At 35.7% G+C, this 23,922-nt stretch overlaps 1 protein-coding gene across 1 annotated transcript in view; it reads left to right on the forward strand.

Moving 5' to 3' along the window:
- The first annotated feature begins 6,435 nt into the window (after positions 1-6,435).
- The window catches only part of LOC134844431 (resistance to inhibitors of cholinesterase protein 3-like), a 46,866-nt gene continuing 29,379 nt past the window's right edge, over positions 6,436-23,922 (forward strand). The window contains exons 1-3 of the mRNA XM_063861112.1: positions 6,436-7,084; positions 7,428-7,576; positions 14,978-15,081. Coding sequence (XP_063717182.1) covers positions 6,508-7,084; positions 7,428-7,576; positions 14,978-15,081 — 830 coding nt within the window. The 5' untranslated portion in view covers positions 6,436-6,507. The remainder of the gene's footprint in view (positions 7,085-7,427; positions 7,577-14,977; positions 15,082-23,922) is intronic.

Raw genomic sequence — 23,922 nt, forward strand, 5'->3', positions numbered from 1 at the left:
TTAATCGGAAGTTAAACCAAAAACTGGCTTTTTTCGGCGCTCGTTTTACCTATTTTTAATAGATATCGACACTCGTTCGTGCTTCAAGCCGGTATTCTTGTTCTTTGCAAATATTTTGAAGAATTGCAAGGATCTTGGGCGTAACAATAAATCTTGGGTGTGTAATAATTTTTGATTCTTGTTTTTAAACCTAATCAAAGATATCGACCCCTGAGCTCTATCGACAAAGTTTGTACCATCTCAAATTTGATTTTTCCAGGGTTGTCGATTGATTTTTAGGTTTATTTCATTTCCTATGTTAAAAGAAAGACAAACTCCACTATCGAACAGCAAACGTGTAAAGGTCACGAAAAATGTAATCGGCATCTGGTTTCGAAAGTGGATTTTAATTTGCTGATTTCCCAGCGGACTAAAAAATTTATCAAATGATCCAGTTATCTCTAATCGGGTTATTTTTATCTAAATCATAATTTTTCTTGTTTCTTTCTTGAAGTTCAATGAGCGGAGCGTTAAGGCCATATGTATATATTTTTTTTGAGTTACCAAGTTTGACTTCAGTTTTGCGGAACGAAAATCTACCAATCACTCCAGGATTGAATTTTAAAGGAAAAATTTAGACCATGAACATTTCTTCTATTTCAAAGAGATTTCTGATATTTTTTTTCGTGAAATTCGAATTTGAAAAATATTTTGAAAAAGATCATTTTTTTTAGTTTCCTCGTTTTTCTTGCTTTATCTAAGTGGATAGGATAATTTTAAATGAAAAAATGAGATCATAAACAATTCTTCTATTTCAAAGAGATTTCTGATATTTTTTTCTGTGAAATACGAAATTGAAAAATATTTTGAAAAAGATCATTTTTTTAGTTTCCTCGTTTTTTTTTGCTTTTTTCTAAGTGTATTTTGGCAATATTTTAGTACTTGCTTTATTTTGAAGATGAGTTTATAAAAGACATGATTCTTAAATGTTCTTTTTGCCGTTTTGGGATACTTTTAGCCTTTTTCTTGCTTAAATTCGCGAGGTGGAGCTTCTATTGTGTGATTTTACGCGCTGCTTGCTATTTTTTCGAATGTTAGCTTCGACTTCGTTTCTTAATTAATGCTCATGAATACGAATAGAGAGAGGCTAAGGTATAAAAAATGTTGAGAGTACAAGAGATCTCGCGTGATATAATAAGGTCTAGATGTAATTGAAAAAAAAACTAAAAACCGTACGTTTTCTTTTGTTTTGATTTAACTTAGCGCTATTGATATTAAATGTTGGATTTTTTATGTAACATTTTCATTCTCTTTTGCACAAGCTGAAAGTTTCTCTGCAAAAACGGACACTATCCAAAATCGGCAAACGAAGATTTTCAATTTGCCACAAAGTTGAGTCCATGGCCTTATTCGAACGCCTAAGCTTTAGCATCCAAAGCATTGACGTAGCCTTTGCTCTTACCGGTCAAAATGATTAACTAGATCTTTATTTACTAATAACATAAGCTGAGGAGTCCAGCAGAATTTTCTTGGGAATCGAATTTATTGTGCTTAATTTTTTAGCTTTCTTTCCAAAGTATGAAATTTCACGAATGCTCAGGTAATTTTTAGCATTATAGATGGCTTTATCTAACATGTGTAAAGATGCAGATAATTATGTTTCAAGAGTTTGCCTCGCATAATCTTCCTTTTTATGGTGTTTTGAATAGTTTCACAAAATTCAGTATTGAGATTAGATGTGTTTGAAATGACCTGATCAAATCGAATGCCATTTTTATAACAAGTGGATATTTTGAACGAAATATCAGCTTCTCGCTGATTTGAACTTTGTTTATGACATGTCGCTAGTGTTTTGAAAACATAATTTGTTGAATAGACGATAAAAAGGCTGTCAAAGCAGGTCATCTCCTTGATACGAGTAATATCGTATGATCTATATCGTAACTTAACGTGTTTGATTATGAAAACACATTAAACAATTATGAGAATTTTCTTAAACAGAAATACGGGGACAAAGTGGAAAGGAACCCAAAGTTTTTATTTATCCCTGCTCAAATGATTTGGGCAGTCTGTTGTTTTCTACAACATCAATTTCTGCCCAATCTGACTCACCTAGAGATAGTTTTCAGCAAATGATAGCTCAAAAATTTTGAAAGGATTTTTTCATATTTAAAAATTGTTTTACAGGTCACAGATCTGACGCTTTGTTTTTCAGACGCTCATCTAACTTTTCCATAGAAGTGAGGAAATGTTTCAATTTTTTTAATACCAGTTGAAACTCCTGGGCTACCTGAAAACATTTAGAAAACACTATTTCCTTTACAACTTACGCGTCTTAGATATACTTTTACGAAATATATACCATGCAATTTTGTGGAAGTACTCAGATGTTTTGCACCAGACCATCTCTTTTCTCCGCTTTCAGTCCGCTCTCCACTTGCCTGTAAATTGGCAGGAATTTAATTTTATTCATTGATTAAGGTTAGTTTGTCCAAAAAGATGCGACAAAAAAAAGAAATAGACGTTGGTCTAGGCGATTATACTTGCCCAACATCTCATTTAACACCGAGTCATTCAACTATATACAATTTTCATTCGCTTTTGTAATACTTTTCACTCGCTTTTTGTAATTTTTACCGCTTTTTATTATCATTTTAATCTGCAAGTTAGTAAGCCCCTAATGCTATTTCATTTTAGCAAATTTCATACCTAATCCTATTTCATTTTAAGCTAAGCTTGTCAATTTCGAACTAAAAGACATGATTATGAGCACGTTTTTTCACAATTTTGTCACAAATTAAGCCAATTGTCATTGCGTGAGGTCACGAAGCTTTTCAAACAAAACTGGTTTGCGCGAAAAGTCAACCACACAAATGTCGCGCAATATCAGTAGCAATTGATGAGTTGATTGGAACGCGTGGCACGAACAGTCATGAATTGAGCGAAACAGTGACAACCATAGTTGGCGTTGCCAGTTGCCCTCGTGATGGGATGCTAGTTAGGGCTGTCAAATCCGAAAAATATTACGTTTTTCCAACAGTTCTAAAAAGCTCGAGGCGATCAGGTTTAGGGTTGAGATTGATATCAATATTTAACAGTGATAAGATATTGTATAAATTTATATCTGATCTCTGGTACCGGTGCAAAATATCTAGCATCTTGCGCCATTTTTATTAAAATTCTTTAATTATTTAGGGGGCTTTGAAGTTAATTGAGCTTTCTCATTTTTGTTAAATATCACATTAACAGTGGGAAATATTGACAAGGTCATTTCTGGGTTACATGACAAAAGATCCAAAACAAGAAGATCCCAGCCGATAAGATACCAGTCCAAAAGAAACTTCGTTCAAAATTGCCCATATCATAAGATACCATAATAAAATAACAAAGAAAAAAAACAGAGACAGAGAATTAAGGCAGTAAATCAATACAAGCAAAAACAGAGAGTCGATTGAAATAAAACCGACAAAACTTTCGTTGAATAATTTCGAACATGAGTGACTCAATTAATCATTTGGCCTTCAAACTGAAACATCAAAACAGATTTGACAACAAAGGAACTTGAAAAGGTTTTCTTATAATCAAAACCAACTTCAACGAATTGGCCAGTTTTTTTTCAGACAAATCAAGTCGGTCCAACAAATGAAAACAACTTTTCGCATATTTCATAAGCTTGAAATCATCTCACTGCGACTCAACTGCCGTTCGTTTTCATAGAAATATCGTTTCATATTTTTGATCAAATTTTTCGCTAGGCGCAATGCTCAAAACGGCCGAGATGCCCCTACTCCCAACCTAGCGTCCTGTAAAGAAGGAAAATGCACTGGGATCAATTTACTACAAACAGTATTTTCGAATGCGAGCATAGTTTTGCATTTTGGCGTTCTCCGGGAGTGTGCATCGAGACGTCTATAAAAAGTTGATCAAAAAATTCTAATTTTAAGACAAAGTAAGGCAGAAATTAAAACTTAATTTAATAGGTTAAGTGAGCAAGTGAACGGATATAAGATAATATGTGTGAAATAGTTACTTGTTGACTTTTTTCATTCATATCACGTTTTTTCCGAGATAAGTTGATAGTACAACTGGATTCTTTCAAGATATTGATTTTTTGATTGTAAGAATCCAATTGAATTTTCTCATGAAACGTATACAATAAAGGGTGGTTGCCTTGAAACAAAGCGGTTACACCTAGAGGTCAGCCTTCAACTGCATTTGTTCTTCGGGCTAGATCACACCCAGTTGTTCGGGCTAGATTGCTGTTCGGGCTAGATCACACCCAGTTCGGGCTAGATCACACCCAGTTCGGGCTATTATCAAGCCCTGATTTATAGAACCATTATAAATCAGGGCTTGATAATAGTTCTATAAAGAAATCCGAAAAAGTGTTTTTGCTGCCAATCATATTCCTTAAGGTACGTTTTTGAAAATAAGCTGTGGGCTCGTCTTGTTTTTTGAGATAGTTTTGTGAAATATCCTGCATTTTTTCCCAACTATAAGGAAGTTCGAACACGGTTTCAATTTTTGACTCCAGTACTAAATTAAGGGCAGGAATCATGTTCAACGCTAAGACTAGCTAGCTGTTTGATGCGTAAGTCTTCTTTAGGCCCAATTCGAAAATTTTTAATCCCGAGGTTCTCAATATCGCCTAATTCGAGGTTCTCAATATCGCCTAATTCGAGGTTCTCAATATCGCCTAAAATTAACAGGCGTTCCAAATCTTATTTTCGCTGTCGAAAAGACAGATTTGCCTATAACGACCCGAAATTTCGACATGACTGTCATCTGTGGGAATGACTGTCATGACTGTCATCTTGCTTGCTTCGGCTTAGAGTTCGCGTTATCGCCGACCGGGATGGCAAGGACAGTTGCATTGCCTTGTCGCCCTGCACTAATTGCAAACTAGCTGCGATGATTGTGCTGTTTACCGGGCTTAATTGAGTTCTTGCTGTCTCCTTCTTTTGCTGAACTAATTGCCGAGCTGAGCGTCCTGCTTGTATCGCGCTTGTTTTGAAACTAATGGCTGTCATGAATAATTATTGTTTGTCCTTTTTGTGAGGTTCATGTGAAACAACTCATTTTTGACCATTCATTGAATTAAAAAGTGAGATAATGATTGCGAAGTGTATGATATTTTAATTGAGTGATTTTAATTCCATGCGAAATAAACACCAAATTAAACATATGCTGGCAGTATGGTTATGCAAAAAGTGAGTTCAATTTGATTTTGGTTACCTTAGATATGCGTTGTTTGTTAATAGTGTGAACCTAATTGAGACATCATGACTCAGTAATTATTTCTGAGTACACTTTGATAATGTCTTTTGTTCATAATTCATGGGATCTTTTTAAGTGGCAAGGAGTTTTGTGGTATGGGCGATTTTAGTACAGGGGAATTTTCGGTACGGTATCTTGTGTCATGGAAGCTTTTGGTGTGGTATATCTTGTCCTGACACCCATTTCTGTTTAGAAACTTACACTTTTGATTAGCGAATTGTTGTTTGGTTTGAAATATTTGATTTTTTTTTCGTTTAAATTCAAGCGAGTAAAGTGGCCCAATATAGAAAAATAATCCATGATTTTTTTCTCCTTTTTTTGCCATCATTCTCCCGAAATGTTTTAGCGCCCTTTTTGGAATAAAAACTTCAAAATTCAAAATAATTTCTGAAAAAAAAAATTAAAACGGTTTTCGAATTTGGTTTGTGATTTTTTTTGTCATTTTTTCGACAAAACCGTTGCTAGATTTGCCAATTTTACTGTGATTGTCGAATTTGCTTTAATTTCTCTTATTTGAAAAAAAAACCGGAAAAAACTTTTGTAATTTTTTAGAAATATGTTCGGAACATTATGCTATCATTGTTTAAGTTTTGTTTTTGTTCTTTGAGAAAATTTTTCTTTGTAGAACTTGAAGTTTTTTTAACGAAGATTTTCTCTTTTTCCAAGTTTTGATTGAAACATTCTAACCAATAAATTTAAATGAAATAAGATTTTCGGCATCTCCGTTTTATTAGGTATTTAAGGCATCTAACAATTAACGACCCTGGTTATCTTTAAGACACAAATTGATATGTACAAAGTGCCCGATATGACGAATAAAATAGGTGATTTGATTCCCAGGCAGCGGTATGTTTAAACATCATTACCAGGACTCTTCTCAATTTTGATTTGCTCTTCTGTTGTCTACAATTTTCTGTTCCACGTGGATAAGAAGATAACTAGAATTGGTTACAATTTATTTTCATTGTCGTACCTTTGTTTGCCATTCAAGTTTTTCTGGTAAGTTAGCCAAGCTTTCATTTCAATTGTAATAAAGGTTTCCGAATTATCATTTCATCGTTTGCCTTATCATTTTGTACAAGCTGGAATTAAATTTGAAGAATTTAACGAATCTGTATTTTGCATCAATTTAGTTCTGTCTGTTGAGTTGAGATTTCATAGAGACTTAGGTACTTGGATTAATGGAGAGACGTATGACAAATATTTAATAAAATTTGATTAAGATTGAAATATAATTTCAGTTAAACAGAAATGAACTTAGCAACTCAAAACTACTTAGTGATTGGAGTTGTAGTGGCTGCTTTCGCAGTCATTCTCCCAATCTTCTTCAAACCTTACTTCAGCTCATCGCCAAACTCTCAAAAGCAAACTCCCCAAGCTTCCCGGGGAAAACGAGCAGGCGGAGATCGCAGTGGTCCTCGTGGTCACCCAGGAATGGAGGGTTTGCGAGACTTCCCAGGAATGCATGGGGGTAGACCTCACATGGGAGCTCCCCACCCGGGTATGATGGCAGATATGGCAGCGGCTGATAAACAGGGAGGAAGTGGGGGTGGCGGAGGAGGCAGGGGTGGAATCATGACAATAGCTCTGCCCATATACTCAGTTGGTATTGTACTCTACGTGCTCTATGTGTTCTACAAGTTTTACACCAAGGGATTTAACAACAACACGGTGAACCAACGAGGCGGAGCGGCTGTGATCGGGAAAGGCAAGATCGTCCAGAGCAATCAGCCCTCGATGGAGCAGATACAGAATTACAAACAATTCCTATTGGCTAAGGAGGAGTGCGCGAAGCGAATCGCAGAGGAGAAGCAGCAACAGACGACAGGTATGATGCTACATTATTAGTTTTTCAAAAATCAATGGAAAGAAATAGTTTTTGAAAAATGGACTAAGAATATAGAGAAGTTGGTTTTAAATAGGTATGAAAAACGCGTTATAGACGAAATTTTTGGACTCCGAATGTTTTCTTTAGTTTTAGGATTCAAATAAGTGAAAATTCATTTTTGCCGAGACGACGAAATTCTCGAGCCTACGAGACTATTGAATCAAGGCCAGAGGTAATTATATAAATAAAATTTTGAATCAATTTGGGTTTTTTTATTGGATGGCTGCTTTACTCTCCGGGACTAAGAAGATAAGAAAGGGGTGAAATTTTCCTCTCTTTACAGGGAGCGGAGATGGGAATTCGACTAAACTGTCTGGGAACCAGCTCGTACAACTGGAACTGAGACTAAAGGAGGCAGAAGAGGCTATGGAACGAGCTATGGAAAAGATGGGATTGGACATCAAGCAATTGAAACAGGACACCGGCTACAAGGCTTGTACATTTCATTTGGTCTCGATTCCTCCCTCGCATGTGAAAACTTACTGGTAAAACTTTTGTTAGCGGAATAGGAAAAAATTACCTACTTGGCCCAGTTTGCTCTAATAGTCTTTCCAAAATTCGACAGTTGAGTTTTTTTTTTAAATCCCTGTTCGTGAAATTTTGCATCTGGAATATAGTCCAATCTTGTTTCGTATAGTTTTCGATAAATTTTTTGACATGTTTTGGTAGAACTGCTAGCTATGGTTGAAAGAATGAAGAAGCTTTTTTACGACCTCGCAGTGAAGAGCAGGTTTGATTTTCGTGTTTTTGCAAAAATCAGGTACTATTATGTAATGTACAAAAACCGGTTCCCAAGCTTATCACCCCGTGTTTTGTAAACCCCTTTTTCTTAACCCCCTCTCATATAACCCCACTACAATTTAAACCCTTTTTAAAACCAATTGTTATAATCAAAGTGAAACGTCGGTAAACATCAAAGCTTTAATTGCGAAAGTTTTTGCGAACCAAAATGAGTTAACATGCACGCTGCTAAATGCGTTTTAGATTTGAACAGAAATGACCTTGCTGATAGTCTAGACTTTGTATGAACTTGAAAACGAATCCGACCGACATGATTGATATTGGTGCATATACAAACAGTCCCATACAAAAGAGTCCGAAACATCAAAAAAAGGTTCTAAGAAATAGTCCCATACAAAACAGTCCAAATCCATTTGAATTTCTTGACCTTGATCTTTTGGCGCCGACAGAATTGATATACGCTTTGAAAACTCAAACACGGGCGTAATTAAAGATCAAAGATCCAAATTTGGAACAATAATTCAGATGACAATCAAAGGTATAGTGGGTAAAGCGTTAGTCTCAAAATCTAGAGATCAAAGAATCGAATCCCTGGCGGCACAAGAAATTTTCCAATTTTCCGAAAAAAGTTGAAATTCGGGTAAATATGATAACAAGTATATATAGCGTACAACAAATGGCTTAACCTTAGAGAGTTGGGCGGAGGGAAAAGAAAAATCAAAACCTTGTGTGTATTAATTATTTTGTCGGTTCCAAATCGACTCCAGCTCAATTTTGAAAAATCAAGGAAAATAAATAAACTTGAAAAAAATTTTATTGCTTGGCAATGTAGATTAAATGTGAAAATTGAAAATATTTACAAAAAGCAAATATTTAACTCAAGTTCGCCATAGCACGAAAGAAATGCAAATCCGTTTTTTCTTCGTAAACATGCATAATATTCTGCACTTTTTCGTTGAGCACCCGGTATTTTTTCTTTTCTGTAAATTGGTGCCCACTCGAGGCATTATAGAAATTAAGTTTTTAGACGGAAGCGTCTTTTTGCAAATTTGCGATCACTTTCCATATACTGGGATGCGATCCACTGAAGTATGACTGTATGCCATAATGCCAGCCCTCTACAGCATTTGTTGTTCTGGCCAAACCTGATGATGCCGCTTTCCTTTGATTCCACAATGTAGTGGGGAATAGGGCTTCCCGATTCGGGACGAGACTTTTAATGTAGTTAGATCCTAAATAAAGGCAAAGCTCGTCAACTTTCGCTATTTTTTCCTACTCTTTTAAGGTGCGATCGCAAACTATTTGAATTTCCTCCACTATTTTATCGTATGAATTTCCTATTTCTTCTTCTTTTTCAAAAGCCAGTGCTGGTAACATTTTGAGAGCTAAAGCGAACTCGTGGTTTGTTTCGCAATCCTTTTTCAATCCGAGCTTCGCGATTTTTCTCATAAAACTTTGTGAAAGATAGAAAAAACATCCCCACAGCTTGGACACGGGAAATTTTTTCTGAAACGCTTGAATAGCGGCCTGCTCAAAATCCAGTAAAATTTTTTCAGGTCTACTATCAGGGGCTAGTAATTTTAGGGCTTCTAAGTAACGGTGGTAAATTCTTTCTGTTCTATTTGGCAGGAACGCATATATGCAAGCGGGGGCTATTCCTGAAAGACTAACGTGTATGGAGTAAAGTTGATAAAACATTTTCCTACTTGGAATTGGAAAGAATTACCTACTTGGCCCAGTTTGCTCTAATAGGCTTTCCAAAATTCGACAGTTGAGTTTTTTAAAATCTATGTTCGTGAAATTTGGCATCTGGAGTATAGTCCAATCTTGTTTCGTATAGTTTTCGATAAATTTTTTGACATGTTTTGGTAGAACTGCTAGCTTTGATTTTCGTGTTTTTGCAGAAATCAGGTACTACTAAGTAATGTACAAAAAACGGTTCCCAAGCTTATCACCCCGTGTTTTGTAAACCCCTTTTTCTTAACCCCCTCTCATATAACCCCGAAATTAGATAACCCCACTACAATTTAACCCCTTTTTAAAATCAATTGTTAGAATCAAAGTGAAACGTCGGTAAACATCAAAGCTTTAATTGCGAAAATTTTTGCGAACCAAAATGAGTTAACATGCACGCTGTCAAATGCGTTTTAGATTTGAACAGAAATGACCTTGCCGATAGTCTAGACTTTGTATGAACTTGAAAACGAATCCGACCGACATGATTGATATTGGTGCATATACAAACTTCCCACACAAAAGAGTCCGAAACATCAAAAAAAAAGGTTCTAAGAAACAGTCCCATACAAAACAGTCCACAAATCCATTTGAATTTCTTGACCTTGATCTTTTGGCGCCGACAGAATTGATATACGATTTGAAAACTCAAACATGGGCGTAATTAAAGATCAAAGAGCCAAATTTGGAACAATATTTCGGATGACAATCAAAGGTATAGTGGGTAAAGCGTTAGTCTTAAAATCTAGAGATCAAAGGTTCGAATCCCTGGCGGCACAAAAAATTTTCCAATTTTCCGAAAAAAGTTGAAATTCGGGTAAATATGATAACAAGTATATATAAGGTACAACAAATGGCTTAACCTTAGCGAGTTGGGCGGAGGGAAAAGAAAAATCAAAACCTTGTGTGTATTCATTATTTTGTCGGTTCCAAATCGACTCCAGCTCAATTTTGAAAAATCAAGAAAAATAATTAAACTTGAAAAATTTTTTATTGCTTGGCAATGTAGATTAAATGTGAAAATTGAAAATATTTACAAAAAAGCAAATATTTAACTCAAGTTCGCCATAGCACGAAAGAAATGCAAATCCGTTTTTTCTTCGTAAACATGCATAATATTCTGCACTTTTTCGTTGAGCACCGGTATTTTTTCTTTTCTGTAAATTGGTGCCCACTCGAGGCATTATAGAAATTAAGTTTTTGGACGGAAGCGTCTTTTTGCAAATTTGCGATCACTTTCCATATGGGATGCGATCCAGTGAAGTATGACTGTATGCCATAATGTCAGCCCTCTACAGCATTTGTTGTTCTGGCCAAACCTGATGATGCCGCTTTCCTTTGATTCCATAATGTAGTGGGGAATAGGGCTTCCCGATTCGGGACGAGACTTTTTATGTAGTTAGATCCAAAATAAAGGCAAAGCTCGTCAACTTTCGCTATTTTTTCCTACTCTTTTAAGGTGCGATCGCAAACTATTTGAATTTCCTCCACTATTTTATCGTATGAATTTCCTATTTCTTCTTCTTTTTCAAAAGCCAGTGCTGGTAACATTTTGAGAGCCAAAGCGAACTCGTGGTTTGTTTCGCAATCCTTTTTCAATCCGAGCTTCGCGATTTTTCTCATAAAACTTTGTGAAAGATAGAAAAAACATCCCGACAGCTTGGACACGGGAAATTTTTTCTGAAACGCTTGAATAGCGGCCTGCTCAAAATCCAGTAAAATTTTCTCAGGTCTACTATCAGGGGCTAGTAATTTTAGGGCTTCTAAGAAACGGTGGTAAATTTTTTCTGTTCTATTTGGCAGGAACGCATATATGCAAGCGGGGGCTATTCCTGAAAGACTAACGTGTATGGATTAAAGTTGATAAAACATTTTCGGGGTGACTTTGAAAAATCCATCAGCCAACCAAAAGTTGGATGTTTCAAGCACACGTACCATTTCAGGATCGCCGAATAAAATAATCCTCTCGTGGTCCTTTTGCCCACTGTCAAATCTTATAAAATTTTTGAAAAGTTCGGGTATTTCGAAACTTCTGGTTGCTGGGGAGACTGGTAAGACTTCTTCTAGTTGCTTTCGCGCTCGTTGTGCGGTGCGAACTAAATTTTATTTTGGTTAAAAGGGCTAGTTGAGTGGCAATGTCGTCTGTAATGGACTGGATGGTGGTTGCGACAGACGGTTGGGGTTTTATTATCGCTTAGATTCTTGCGTTTTTTCAAAACTAGTCGAGCATCAGGTTTGCCCGTGGAAATATCGTGATTATGTTGACCCCTCGTTTCAAAAAAGTTTTCTCCATCCGTAATTGCTGTTGCGTGGCATTTATGGATTTGGTACTTCGAGCAGTTCCAGTTTGTTGTTATCTTGTTTTTGCGTCTAAGGTAATACTCGTGGCCTGATACCACTAGCATTTGTTTGTCTCTCGAAGGTAAAGTAAAATAGAATGACGCTTCAAACATTATATCTGATCTGATTGAGTGGTATAACAATGGTTAAAGAAATAGGCAGTATGATTTTTTATAAAACTCACAAACGTCTTTAATTGCCTTCAATTTGCACCTAGTAGGTTATCTCTGTTTTAAACGCGTTAGTGAGGGATTATTTCTCTAACTAATCTAAATGCAATTATCTGAGATGCTGGAGGCATCAAGTGAATTAAGTTTAATCTTTCAGGCCTCAATTAGTAAACTTAATTGGACTACCCCTGTGCGTATAAAAAGGACTTAGTTTGAAACAAATTATCGACATTGAAAGGGGGTTAAAGTGTTGTGGGGTTATCATGTTACGGGGTTATAATATAGCGGGTGTAAACACAGGGGGGTTAAATATCGTAGGGTTAAAGAGTGGGACACCACAAAAAACAGAAGCAAAGATAGTTTATATACTCATTCCCCTACCTCTCCCCCCAAAAAACTCGAAAAAATTACAGAAGAAATTGAAGTGAATTAGGTGATTGGAAAACGAATGAAACAGCAAATATAAAATTTTTTCAAAAACTTTAATTTAAATATCAATACGTTTATGAAAAACAAGCGTAGCGTAGTACCTTATTATGATGTCCACTACTTTTCCATAGTTTTGGCGAAACCTTCTCTGTTAAACATTCCGGCGTAAATTTGCTAATAAGGGTTCAACCGAAAGAAAAGAACAGAGGGATCTTCCTTGCCCCTTTTTTCTACCTTTGCGATAAGCAAGGTATTGCCATCGGGTTTTAGACTTTTCCCGTAAATAACTAGGTAGAGAATGTTCAAAAGTAAAGGAATGGTAAATTTCAGACATGCTCAGTTTGTTTTCAAATATTTTTCTTGAAAAATTTGATTTTTTTTCGGGATCGTGCTTTTTGGCCGAGTTTTTTTCCGGTTGGTTTCCCGTTTTTGACAATGAAACTTATTTTATTTGGTACTGTTTTTTTGGATTTTTTGTTAAGCATGGATTTTATTTTAAACTTGTCATTTTTCCCTGTCTGATTTTTAATAATTTTACTTTTTAATGACATGTGGAACTAAAATTGCGTCGTTTCGAGATCAAAAGTTCCTTTTCGGCAAATTGAGTTATTAACACACTTGCAACAGCTAGTGTAACAAAAGACTTTTTCAAGTAAACAAATTTGTTCAAGTAAACAAATTTTTTCTTACACGTTCTTGTTTTTCAAATTGCTTTTTGATTGAAACTTTGCAACATTCAGGTTCCTTCCCAATTGGCCTAGAGTTAACGCTGTTGCATTGTACCCTAAGGTCTGGGTTTCGACTCTCGGCCGGACCTTGTTTTGTTCTCAGTATATATGCAATTTAAAAAAAAATCGGTATAAGTTGAATTGTTGAACTTCAGTTATTGTGCTGAAATTTTGACGGTTTAGTTGCCACATCACAAATCTTGTTTGTACTGTAACCAACTTTCAATGCAAGTGCAAGTGTTGTTCTTTGTAAATTCTGGTAGGTGGACTTGAAACTTTTTAAATTTTTTTTCTAAATCAATTTGTTTTTCGGCTCAACAGGTGTCTGCTCAAAGATTATCGGCTTAGTTGCCACATCACTGATTTTTCTGTGCTGTAGGCAACTTCTCTGGTGGTTGAAAGTGCAAGTGTTGTTCTTTCTGGTCTCAAGTGTGGGACTTAAACTGAAAACGAAATGAAATCAAATTTTTTTCTTCTCAACTTCTGTCTGCTCAAAGATTGACGGCTTTATTTCATCTTCGTAAGTTTTGTTCAGTTGCTAATTCAGTTTAGTCATGATAGCCTATAACTAATTTCTCTCGAGACATACGAAAATTTAATTTTTTGTAGAACTGGTTTTTTTCAACGTTTTCCATTTTTCGACTGAAGCTTTTTTATGCTTGTATGTTATCGCAAGTGGTGCGAAGCTCCGCTTCGCCTCTATATCTAAGCTTTTTTTCTGTAGAAAAAGCTAGCCTAGCTTTAGGAAAAGTTCCCTTTTTCTCCGTGTTACGAGAATTTGTTTTCTCACGGTTCATTCTGCCAGATCTGAGATTAACGTTGCAAACGGACGAACAAATTATTTTCCGTACATAAAACGGTACTCCTAATTTTGGTAGAGAAATCAGTATAAAGCAAGCAAAATTCCATCTTCCGGCCGTTTTAGCTAAATTTTTTGCACCCTGGTGAAAATAACTCTGCCAAATCTGAGGAGAAGGGTTCATGAACACAACAATTTGAAGACAACTGAAGTCAAGTTACTGAAAATGGATGAAATGACTTTCAGAAAGGAAAACTTGAAAAACGGAAACACTGTTTTAGAAACGCAACTAAACAATAGAAAATTGATCTTGGATTTGTTACCGTAATCCACACGTTTTAGTTTACAGGTTCAAACGAAAGAAAAGTTATGGATTTTTGATGAGTCAAATTGTAGATTTTTCACCGTTTTTAGGAAACTTTTACTTTTTTCTTAAAAATGACGTAAATGTCTCAATCTCTCGTGGTTTTATAGTCCGGTGCATATAATTTTTTTTCTTTTCTCTGAAAGGTGAAAAATGAAATCAAGTTTTACGGCTTAGCTTGAGTGATATGCCCACTATTATAAGCCTGCTCGCTCGCTCTTTTTCTTCGCTCGAAATAACGGGCTGTAATATAATGGGTTTAATATGATATATCACCCGATGCATTCCGATGAATATTTGTGGCACCTGATTTTGCTTGAAAAATGTTTAAAAATAAATAACCACATCCGAAGACAAAGGTACCTCCGCTTTCAGTGGTCGGATAAAAAGATAAATATCAGTACTGTGCTTATAGTAGCTCTAACGAAAGGGTAGGCATGTTGCAGATGATGTGCCCTTTAAGAAAGTATTGTTGAATTCTAAGAAATCAATTTGGAGGAATTATGTTGTCTTCTGTTTGTGTTACAGGATCCTCTGGCAGATAGTCTTGAGGAATTGAAGCGCACCATGGCCAATATGTCCGCCGGAGCACACGAGACTATTCCCGTTCCTGCACCACAGCCTCAAGAAAGGTTAGAGGACATTAAGTTCACGTCCAATACTTCGACAGCAAGCCAGGAGCATCCACTTTTGATCAATCTTTTAGTGTCTCGAGGCTCGCTGTTGTCCTGGTTGAGTGCGAGGAAGGTTTTGACAGTCTTGATTACACTCGCGAGCTTGCGAAGCGTAGTGTATTAGGACGAGTTTTTCTTTTCTCTAACCTAACTCGCAAATAAAAGTGTTCATTTGAAGTTTTCACTTATTTAGTGGCACTTTTGCTATAATCACAATCTGTAGCATTGGAAATTTCATAGCATCTGTTCTCTTCTTTATTTGTGGCTAGTTTTTGTGAGCTATTAAACTTCCGTGGCTGAGTGCGTAAGACTCATAATCTCTAGATCGCTGATGAATCCGAGACGTCGCCGAATTTTCATTCTAAGCTTTTAATTCTGAACAATCTTTGACGAATGATTCAGTTATGACGTGAAAATAACCTATTTTCAAACGATTGTTGTAAACGACAGATGATGAATATCCAGGATATGATTACGCTTGCGATTAGCTAGCGTTATCAAATCGGAATATAGACTTTTTTTTGGGTTAACTACTTGTTTAACAGAATCACTTGGTATCTTGGTTTATAATGAAGTCAAGTTTCTAAACGTCTCCGGCACAATTAGTCTGGAGGTAACGAATACGTCTGCGACAGGAAAGGTATCGGGTTATTATTTGTCTGTTTGTTCTGTCGGCGTAATTGCCACATTTTTGAATTTTTATTACTGCATGCAGTTTTCATTGTAGTTGGTTTTATGCTTTCATTTACTACTGCAATTTTTAATTTGACTTCGTATATATATTTTTCGCTCAAAACATTTTTGGCCTATATGATTACGGCTTATATTTTATCGGCATAATAACCTAATTTTGGGTCGTTCTAGAGAACAATAGTTTTCATGTTCTCTTTCGGATCGCACAAAACGTTGAAAATTTAAGAATACAATTAATAGTTCAAAGTTTTTCATGACAACAACTTTATTTTCGCGCTAAGTTTTTTCCGCTTTCTTTGGACTTAGTGGCTCTCCTTTCTTTTCCTGTCTGCTATCTTACAGTCTGTTTTTGTGGTATCGCTTCGCCTCTGAGTCTTTAATATTAACCCTTACTTTTGTCAGGTTTCTTCTTACTAAGACTAGAGTTAGCACCGCCGTGTTTGCATCCTAAAGTCTGTGGTTCGCGTCTAGGTCGGGCCTTTTTTCGTTTTGCATGCAATTAGAAAAAAAATCGGTTAAAATTGGATTGTCGGTTTTAGTTTGTCTGCATGAAGTTTTGTAATCACGGTTTTTACTTGTGCTGCGAGCAACTTTCTTTGAAAGTTTTGTTCATTTTAGTATCAGAGGAGAACTTGAAAGCTATAATTTTGTTTTCATGAAATCATTGTTTTCGGCTCAATTTGTGTCTATGTAAAGATTATCGGCTTAGTTGCTACATTGCAGATATTCTTGTGCTGTTAGCAACTTTCATTTGTGTTGTTAGCAAGTGTTGTTAATTGTGGATTTAGGTGGGACTCAAACCGTAAAGATTTTTTATCATACTTTTTTTCGTATCAACTTGTCCGCATCTAAGGTTTTCGACATTGTTGACTCGTTTTAAGTTTTGTTCCGTTGATAATTTAATATTCAAGTTTCTGGGTTTTTTTTCATAACTTTTTTACGACATATTTATTCTCTGTGTTTTTGTTTGTATCGCAAGTAGTAGATGTTGGAGCTGAAGTGGGGGGGGGGGGGGGGGTTATGGAGGAGGAAGACCCCCATGTATTAAGATAGGGAATAGAGCATCCGGTCTTCCAGCTATGTATTAAGATTGGGTATAGAGTCTATAATGTATTAAGATAGGGAATACCGATGGTAAGGTTTTATGGTTTGTGTGATGGTAAGATAATGGTAAGAAAAACGTAATTTTTTTGGTTTTTGTGCGAAAATGTCTAATTTTTTTACAAAAATCTGGGCGCGCGTTACCTAATTGGGAACAATTAATTGTTAATTACGTGTAGATTGTAGAAATAAGATTATGTATTTAGTTTTTTTGGTGCATGGTGAGTCAATGGTAAGAGTTTTTGTGCAAAAACTTGGAATTTTTATCAAAAAATTTTTCTTCGAAAAAATTCAAAACACGATAAGATTTTGTTTAATTTGATCTAATAAAAATTTATTAGATACTTTTACTTTCTACCTATCTGAATCTATTCTGAACCTACAGAGACATCGAAAAAAAATCGAATTTTTTGAGAGAAAAAAAGTTTAAATTACAAAGAAAGTATATAAATCACTGCATCGTATAGTAAACTTACTGCCATAATTTACATTTTATTATCATGAAACCATAATAATACGACATCTTATATAATTTAATACATCAGAACAGTTCTTATAAGTCCAATGGTTTTGTATGAATTCCATCATCTTGCACTTGTCTTTTAGGATAAAAATAACTTAGTCCTTTCTTTGTCTGTTCATATGTAGCAACCATATGATTTATAGTTCTGAATCCTCTATTAGTAGATGTTAAGTTGATAACTTCATCGAGTACTCTCCTATACTTTGCTAAAGGTCCATCTCCAGAGTCGTCTAGAACCCGCTTATTCAATCCTTTGCTGCTAAATTTGAATTTGTCTGACTTGTTGTCATAGCAGCAATATGTCTTACTACATAAACAGAGCATTTCTGTGCACCTAAATTCTTCTTTGAAAAGTACCGGCTCCCGCTTATCATGTTTTTTATGGATACTACAACACGTTCGAGGAAAGAAATTAGATTTTGCATCCGCCTTGAAGGAATCTCTGCAATCACTCTCCCTCATTTTTTCCCAAGCAGCTCTCTTATCTGGTTGGATGCAATCGTACAAATTTTCTTCTGCAAGTGCCAAGTAAAGTGAGTCTGTGTCCATCTCCAACTCTTCAAATTTATTCACATCACAGAACTTGTCAAAGAAGTTGTAGTAGAGTTCCAACATTCTCAGCTTTGCATACTGAAGTATGAAAAAACCAACAATGATGGGTTCTCTGTGCTCAATGGTTGACTTCAATAACTCCACCTCATATAAGTTCTTCTCAACTGTGTTAAGTCTCTTAAACAGTGGTTCATTGATTGCCTTATGAGTTTTTTCATCGTTGAGATATTTTGTGATTGTATGTCTCGATCTATCCATGATCTGATATCCATAGGAGGAATTGGCCAAGAGCTTCATTGTTTCTGCTACAACTCATGATAGAGGGTTTTCATCTTCTTCTCTTCTAGCATCAACCACTGACTGAACGAAATTATTAAAGCATTTCCGAGGAGAATATTCAACAAAACGATAAATTTTGATGCATTGCAAGCCAAGTTCCAATTACAAGTTGAAGAGAGGAGTTATAACTGTTCCATTTTCTAGCTTGAAGCTAGATATAAGCCTTCTCTGTGGATGTTTCAACATTTCATTTTCAATAGCATAATTTTTCATATAGTCACCAATATCGTTTCTCCCAACCTCAGTGTTTTTGAAAATTGGAGGAAAATTCGCAAATTTCGATTTCAGTTCATCTGGAACAACTAAGTCACACTGAACGTAACCAAAAAGATATCCATCTTTTATCTTTGCTAGAAGAGAGTCTGTAGAAAGGGGTCTTTTGTAGGGAAAGTGGGTTCGAACATGATTTTTGATCTTGTCATTGGTTTTGAATTTTTGCCACCACTCACACTCCCACATTTCTTCAACTTTGTATCCTTTCTCTTGAATGTATTCTCATCTTATCCATCTCTCTCTTCTTATTTCCTCGCTCGATATCCTGTTCTGTTAAGGAGGGACGAGTTTCTTGACAAGAACAAAAGTGATAGTAGCATCCCATTGCCTCGAATACTGTTTTACAGTGATCACAATAACCGTCCACATTAAAACAGTCAATTTTCTTCTGTTTTCCAGATGTAAAAAAGCTCTCAATTTTACATTCTGGTCTTGATTCTTGATAGAAAGACATGACCATATTCTCAAAGTTGCGAGTTCGATTATGTCTAGCCTTGAATTTCTGCATATCAGTGTCAAACTCCCATCTCGTATACAGTCCTGTTGGCATATCTTGACACATTGAGAAAGAGTAAAGCTGGCTTGCATCAATTCCAACGACTGATTTACAAATATTTGATAAATTTCTGATGTATGTTTCATCAACTACAGCTTTTCGAGTGAACACAATCGAAGGCCCACCGGTCATGTCTTCTCGTATTTTTTCACACAAATCTTTATCACTTTCGCAAAATGGATAAAACTTGTAATTTGTAGATTTGTGTAGATATATGTTTGCTAGATTTGGAACTGTACATGAAAGTTTCAACATATCTATCCCTTTGTTATGATAAAACTGAATCATTTTTTGCATTGCTTCCAGGGTTGGAACTACATCTTTGTTGTTGTACCACTGCAAAAAGTCTTTGAACACAGTCATTCCGTTTTTCTGCCAAGTTTGTTGTAAGTAACTGTAATTATCTAGACCAGATGGGGGTACAGTCTTGATTTGAAGCTTTTTCAGTGCTTGCTGTTCAACAAGTCCAATCTTCCTCAGTTTTTCATAATCAGTAAAGTCTTTGTCTAGAGGATTGTTGTTTCTAAGTTTACTGAAAAATGCTTCATATGGGGGCAGTCCTGGAAAATCAAGTTTGTCAGGGTTGTCAAACCACTCATAAGGAAAGAATCCTTTTGTTTCACTAGCTTTATAAGCTTTGAGAAATGAGTCCAGAGTTGTTGCTCCACCCAGAAATTTCATAATGTCAAGAAATTGTACATCTCCAAACTTGAAAGATATAAAATCCTTTGCTTTTTTGATAACGGATGTTTCTTGCTCTTTATCGCGAATCAAATAAGGGATTAAGTAGAACTTGATCAAATTTAAGTCATATCTGCCACTGTTAAATCCAAAAACAGGTAAAGTATTTACATAACGCTCCGGGTGTTGTTTCAAATCAATGAGTTGATTTTTCTGAATTCGCAAGAATTGTGTTGACATATCTGCTTCTTCCGAATCTTCAATGCATTCGTCTTCATACTCGAACTTATTACTTGAATAATTTTTACCACGTTCGTTCAGCTGATCAAAGATCTTCTTCAATCTTTCATTGACAGCTACTTCAATATCTTGAAATTTTTTTCTCATTTCTAGCTTACTTTGTTCAGCCAACAGCTCGAGGTTGGATACAAAATCAATTATCAAGTTCTGTGGATCCTTGTTGTACAAAAAGATGGGTTCATCAATCAGATTCGATGATATAGAGACTGAAATTGGAACGTGTTTCCCAATCCAGGTAGTAGTTTGCGTCTCTTTTAGTTCCTCTGTAGGAACACAAATCGACTCAAAGTCGAAAATTGCTAGATTATTGAAAAGCTTGTTGTCTTCAGAAACTGGAAGACTGAATCCTTCTAGCTTTTCAAACAAGGTTTCGCGAAGCTCATAGACGTTCTTTGGGTAAATATGTTTCACTCGGTCCTTGCATCTCAGAAGATGTTTGTTAAAATTGTCGGATTTATTAAAAAAAGTGTCACAACTAGGACACCGGAAACACTTGAAGAAAGAATCAATATCATTTGTATGAATGATATGATTGTTAAATCTCAGTAATTTGACTGTTTTGTCAAATCTTCCAATACTTCGTCGAGCTAGTTCTCCTACATATTCTCCTTCTTGGATATCGAAATCGTATATAAAGATGTTCCTTTGAACAATTTCCTCGACAACAGGTAAGTCTTCTACAGAAACTCCACGAAAACTTTTAGGATCATAACCAGATTTTGATATAAAATCTGTAAAGTATCTAGAAGTGTGAGAGTCGAGATCTCTGTGTCCGTTCATGTACATTGCCAATGCGCGGAAAAGACACAAATGATCTTTGTAAGGTTCCTTGTCTTTGTTAGATAAAAGACAATTCACTTGCGTATGGCGTAATAAAGGTTCGGGTAAGACTGAGTCCGGACATCCCATGGGGATGTTTTTCAGCAAAGCAGCGAAAATTGTGACGTTAGTAATTAACTTGAATCTCCATTTTGTGTTTTGACGTTCTTGGGTACATTGCTCCACAATATCAAATTTTTCTACTTTTCCTTGGATTGTTATCAAATCCGCTTTCGTACAAAGTAAGTGGGATTTTTCAAACAGAGTATTGTTTTCATGAGCGTAGAAATAACGATTTTCACCAGTCTCAATATTTCGAAGAACAAAACCCAGAGCAATGTTGATTTTGGCTGCAGAATCGAGCTTGTTGAAGACTTCTTCAGTTTTCTCGTTAATGATTTTAGTATCTAACTTGGACATTTGGAAGTTAAATACCTTGTGTCTCCCATTTTCCATCTCCGTATCCACCAGAAAATGTTGACAAGCACTAAGTTCCTCCTTTAGTTTTTCACCATCTTCCCCTTCTTCCTCCACAATCTTGTTCAAGTCGGCCACCGTATCACTGGGTTTCCGTTGTTTTGCTCCATGTTCCTTTCTCCGATGTTGTTGGAGGGAGTAATAACTGGGGAACTCTTGTCACACGAAGAACAAACCGTCGACTGCTTCGAACTTGGTTCAGCATGCTTCTTAGCCATATGATAGCTCATTTCTTGTTGATTGTAAGTGGAATACTTACATTCAGGACAAGAAACAACTCCTTTAACACATCTTTTTAGATTTCTGGCAGTGTTTATTCGAGTAAACATGTTTCCGAGGTCCTCACATTTGACTTTCTCATTTTGGTTAAGTGCAGGCATTATCTAAAAATAATTGGGACTTTTGAAATGTTCCAAATTTAAAAACTTAAAGTACGAATTGAATGAAAATACTTACCTTTCGTGAACTAACGAAATGTAAAATTTGAAGTAAAATTCAATTGACTGTTTCTGATTGGCAAACAAAATGAATGATTTAACCCAATAAACAAAGTGTATTTATACTGTCAATGACGCCTACGCAATTATCCTTTTACGGTAATGACATCATTCTATATTTAGAAGTGACGTATCACCAATGCAATTTTCTTTTTATGGTAATGACGACATTCTATGAATAGAAGTGACGTCAACACCCACGCAATTTTCCTTTTATGGTTATGACGTCATTCCTTTGAAAGTTCTGGAATTTTCCAGAAAATTTTCAACCAATCAGAACTAAACAGTTTCTAGTCATAACTTTGGATCCAAAATATTCATTTTTGAAGAATGTCAATTAAAAAGCATTTGAACTTCCTCGAATTACTACAAGAAAAAAGAAAATATTCCGTGTGATTTCCTTATTGATGAAATAGATGTAGATTCTTACTTTTTTCACAATTTTTTGGACGTTTATGTTGTCCAAAATAGAGTTCTCCGGCTAAGTAACGGTCTCTTTAGAGAAACTTACTCAATCAAAGAGTTTATTTTTGATCCACAGATTGCGTATCAAAGCTATAAACTTACAGCTGAGTTACACTTGACTAGAAAAGAAATTTTATTTATTTTAGAAAATTTGAAGTTAATAAAAAAATCGTACGATAATATTTCAAAGACTCTTTTTATTCCATATCCAACTCCCAAATTTGTTAAAACTCCCCAGCAAAGTTCTTTATTCCTCCATTTTTTTTAAAGATTTTCAAAGTTCAAAATCTTGCATGATCAGGTTTGGTATTAGATTTCCAGAGATTTGCTTTGAAAAATTCATCAACTTTGAGTTATCGTCTCAAATCTACATCAAAATCAAAGAACTTGATTATCTGCTCAAAAATCAGCAATTTCTCATCGATTATATGCAAAAAATTCAGTTAACTTGATGAAAAGACTTGCAGAGATGTTACTTTTATTAATTTTTCTTCTTTTGTTACTTATATCGGCAATATTTCTTATTTTTACAGCAAACAACTTTTGGTCATTTATTTTTGCGATTGCTTTTGTGTATATTTTTACTTATTTGGAAGACTTAAGTCCTTGAAAGGTTCCTCTGATTGGATACGACAACTTGAACAAAAATGAACATTTTTGTGATTGGAAACGACAATGTGTAAAATGGAGCTTTGTTTCCAATTGGACACGAGTTTTCTAAAAGAATTCCATAAAAGGAAACTAAAATCTGATTGGACACGACTACAATCCAAATAAGGAAAATTCATTCTGATTGGTTAAACCCACACATTCCAGTTGAAGGTACCCCTCTCTTAACTAAAAATCATTTTATTTTCAACTTAACTACCGTCAACTACCTCCTCTCTCAGCTCTAAATACATTAATTTCAACTTATTTTTTTAAGGTTCCCCCTCCTCTCAGTTCTTTCTTGTTTTTGCTCTTTTAGTCATCTTATTACACAAAATGATCTTCTCAGTACAAAACAACAACCTTATGTTCTCGGTAGAATTTTCGGCTGATTTAGTACAAATCCAAGTGCGAGAAACAGTTTGTGGAGTTTTTCTGGCACGAATGGACATCCCAATCCAAGTCTGGCATATGGTGGAAGTGATGCGAAGGGATTTCAAGGAACATCATATAACGCAAGTACCTCCTACAGAGAATCAACTTGGAGAAATGCAAATGATGGAGGAAGTGGCCGAGCATGTGGAAATGAACTACCCCGAAATTCCTGACTCCAGATATGTAGCCCAACCATTCGACGAGTTCCTCTTTCCTTGGGAAGAGGGATCTGTGGACAACCCAATTAACATCGAAGAGGATGAGGGGTTCTCTGAGCCAAGGACTCCAGTCAGCGAACCACCAGTGATGGAGGCAAGGCCAGCTTTGCGCTCCATTGAGAACTTGCAAAATTCTTCAGCTGCTCGACAGCTCTTTGATTTGTAAATAAATTGGCTGTCTTGTGCTTTGTAATTTAATTGCTTTACATCTAGTAAATTTAT

The sequence above is a fragment of the Symsagittifera roscoffensis genome, chromosome 1, assembly GCF_963678635.1.
Source record: "Symsagittifera roscoffensis chromosome 1, txSymRosc1.1, whole genome shotgun sequence".
Classification (NCBI taxonomy): Eukaryota; Metazoa; Xenacoelomorpha; order Acoela; family Convolutidae; genus Symsagittifera; species Symsagittifera roscoffensis.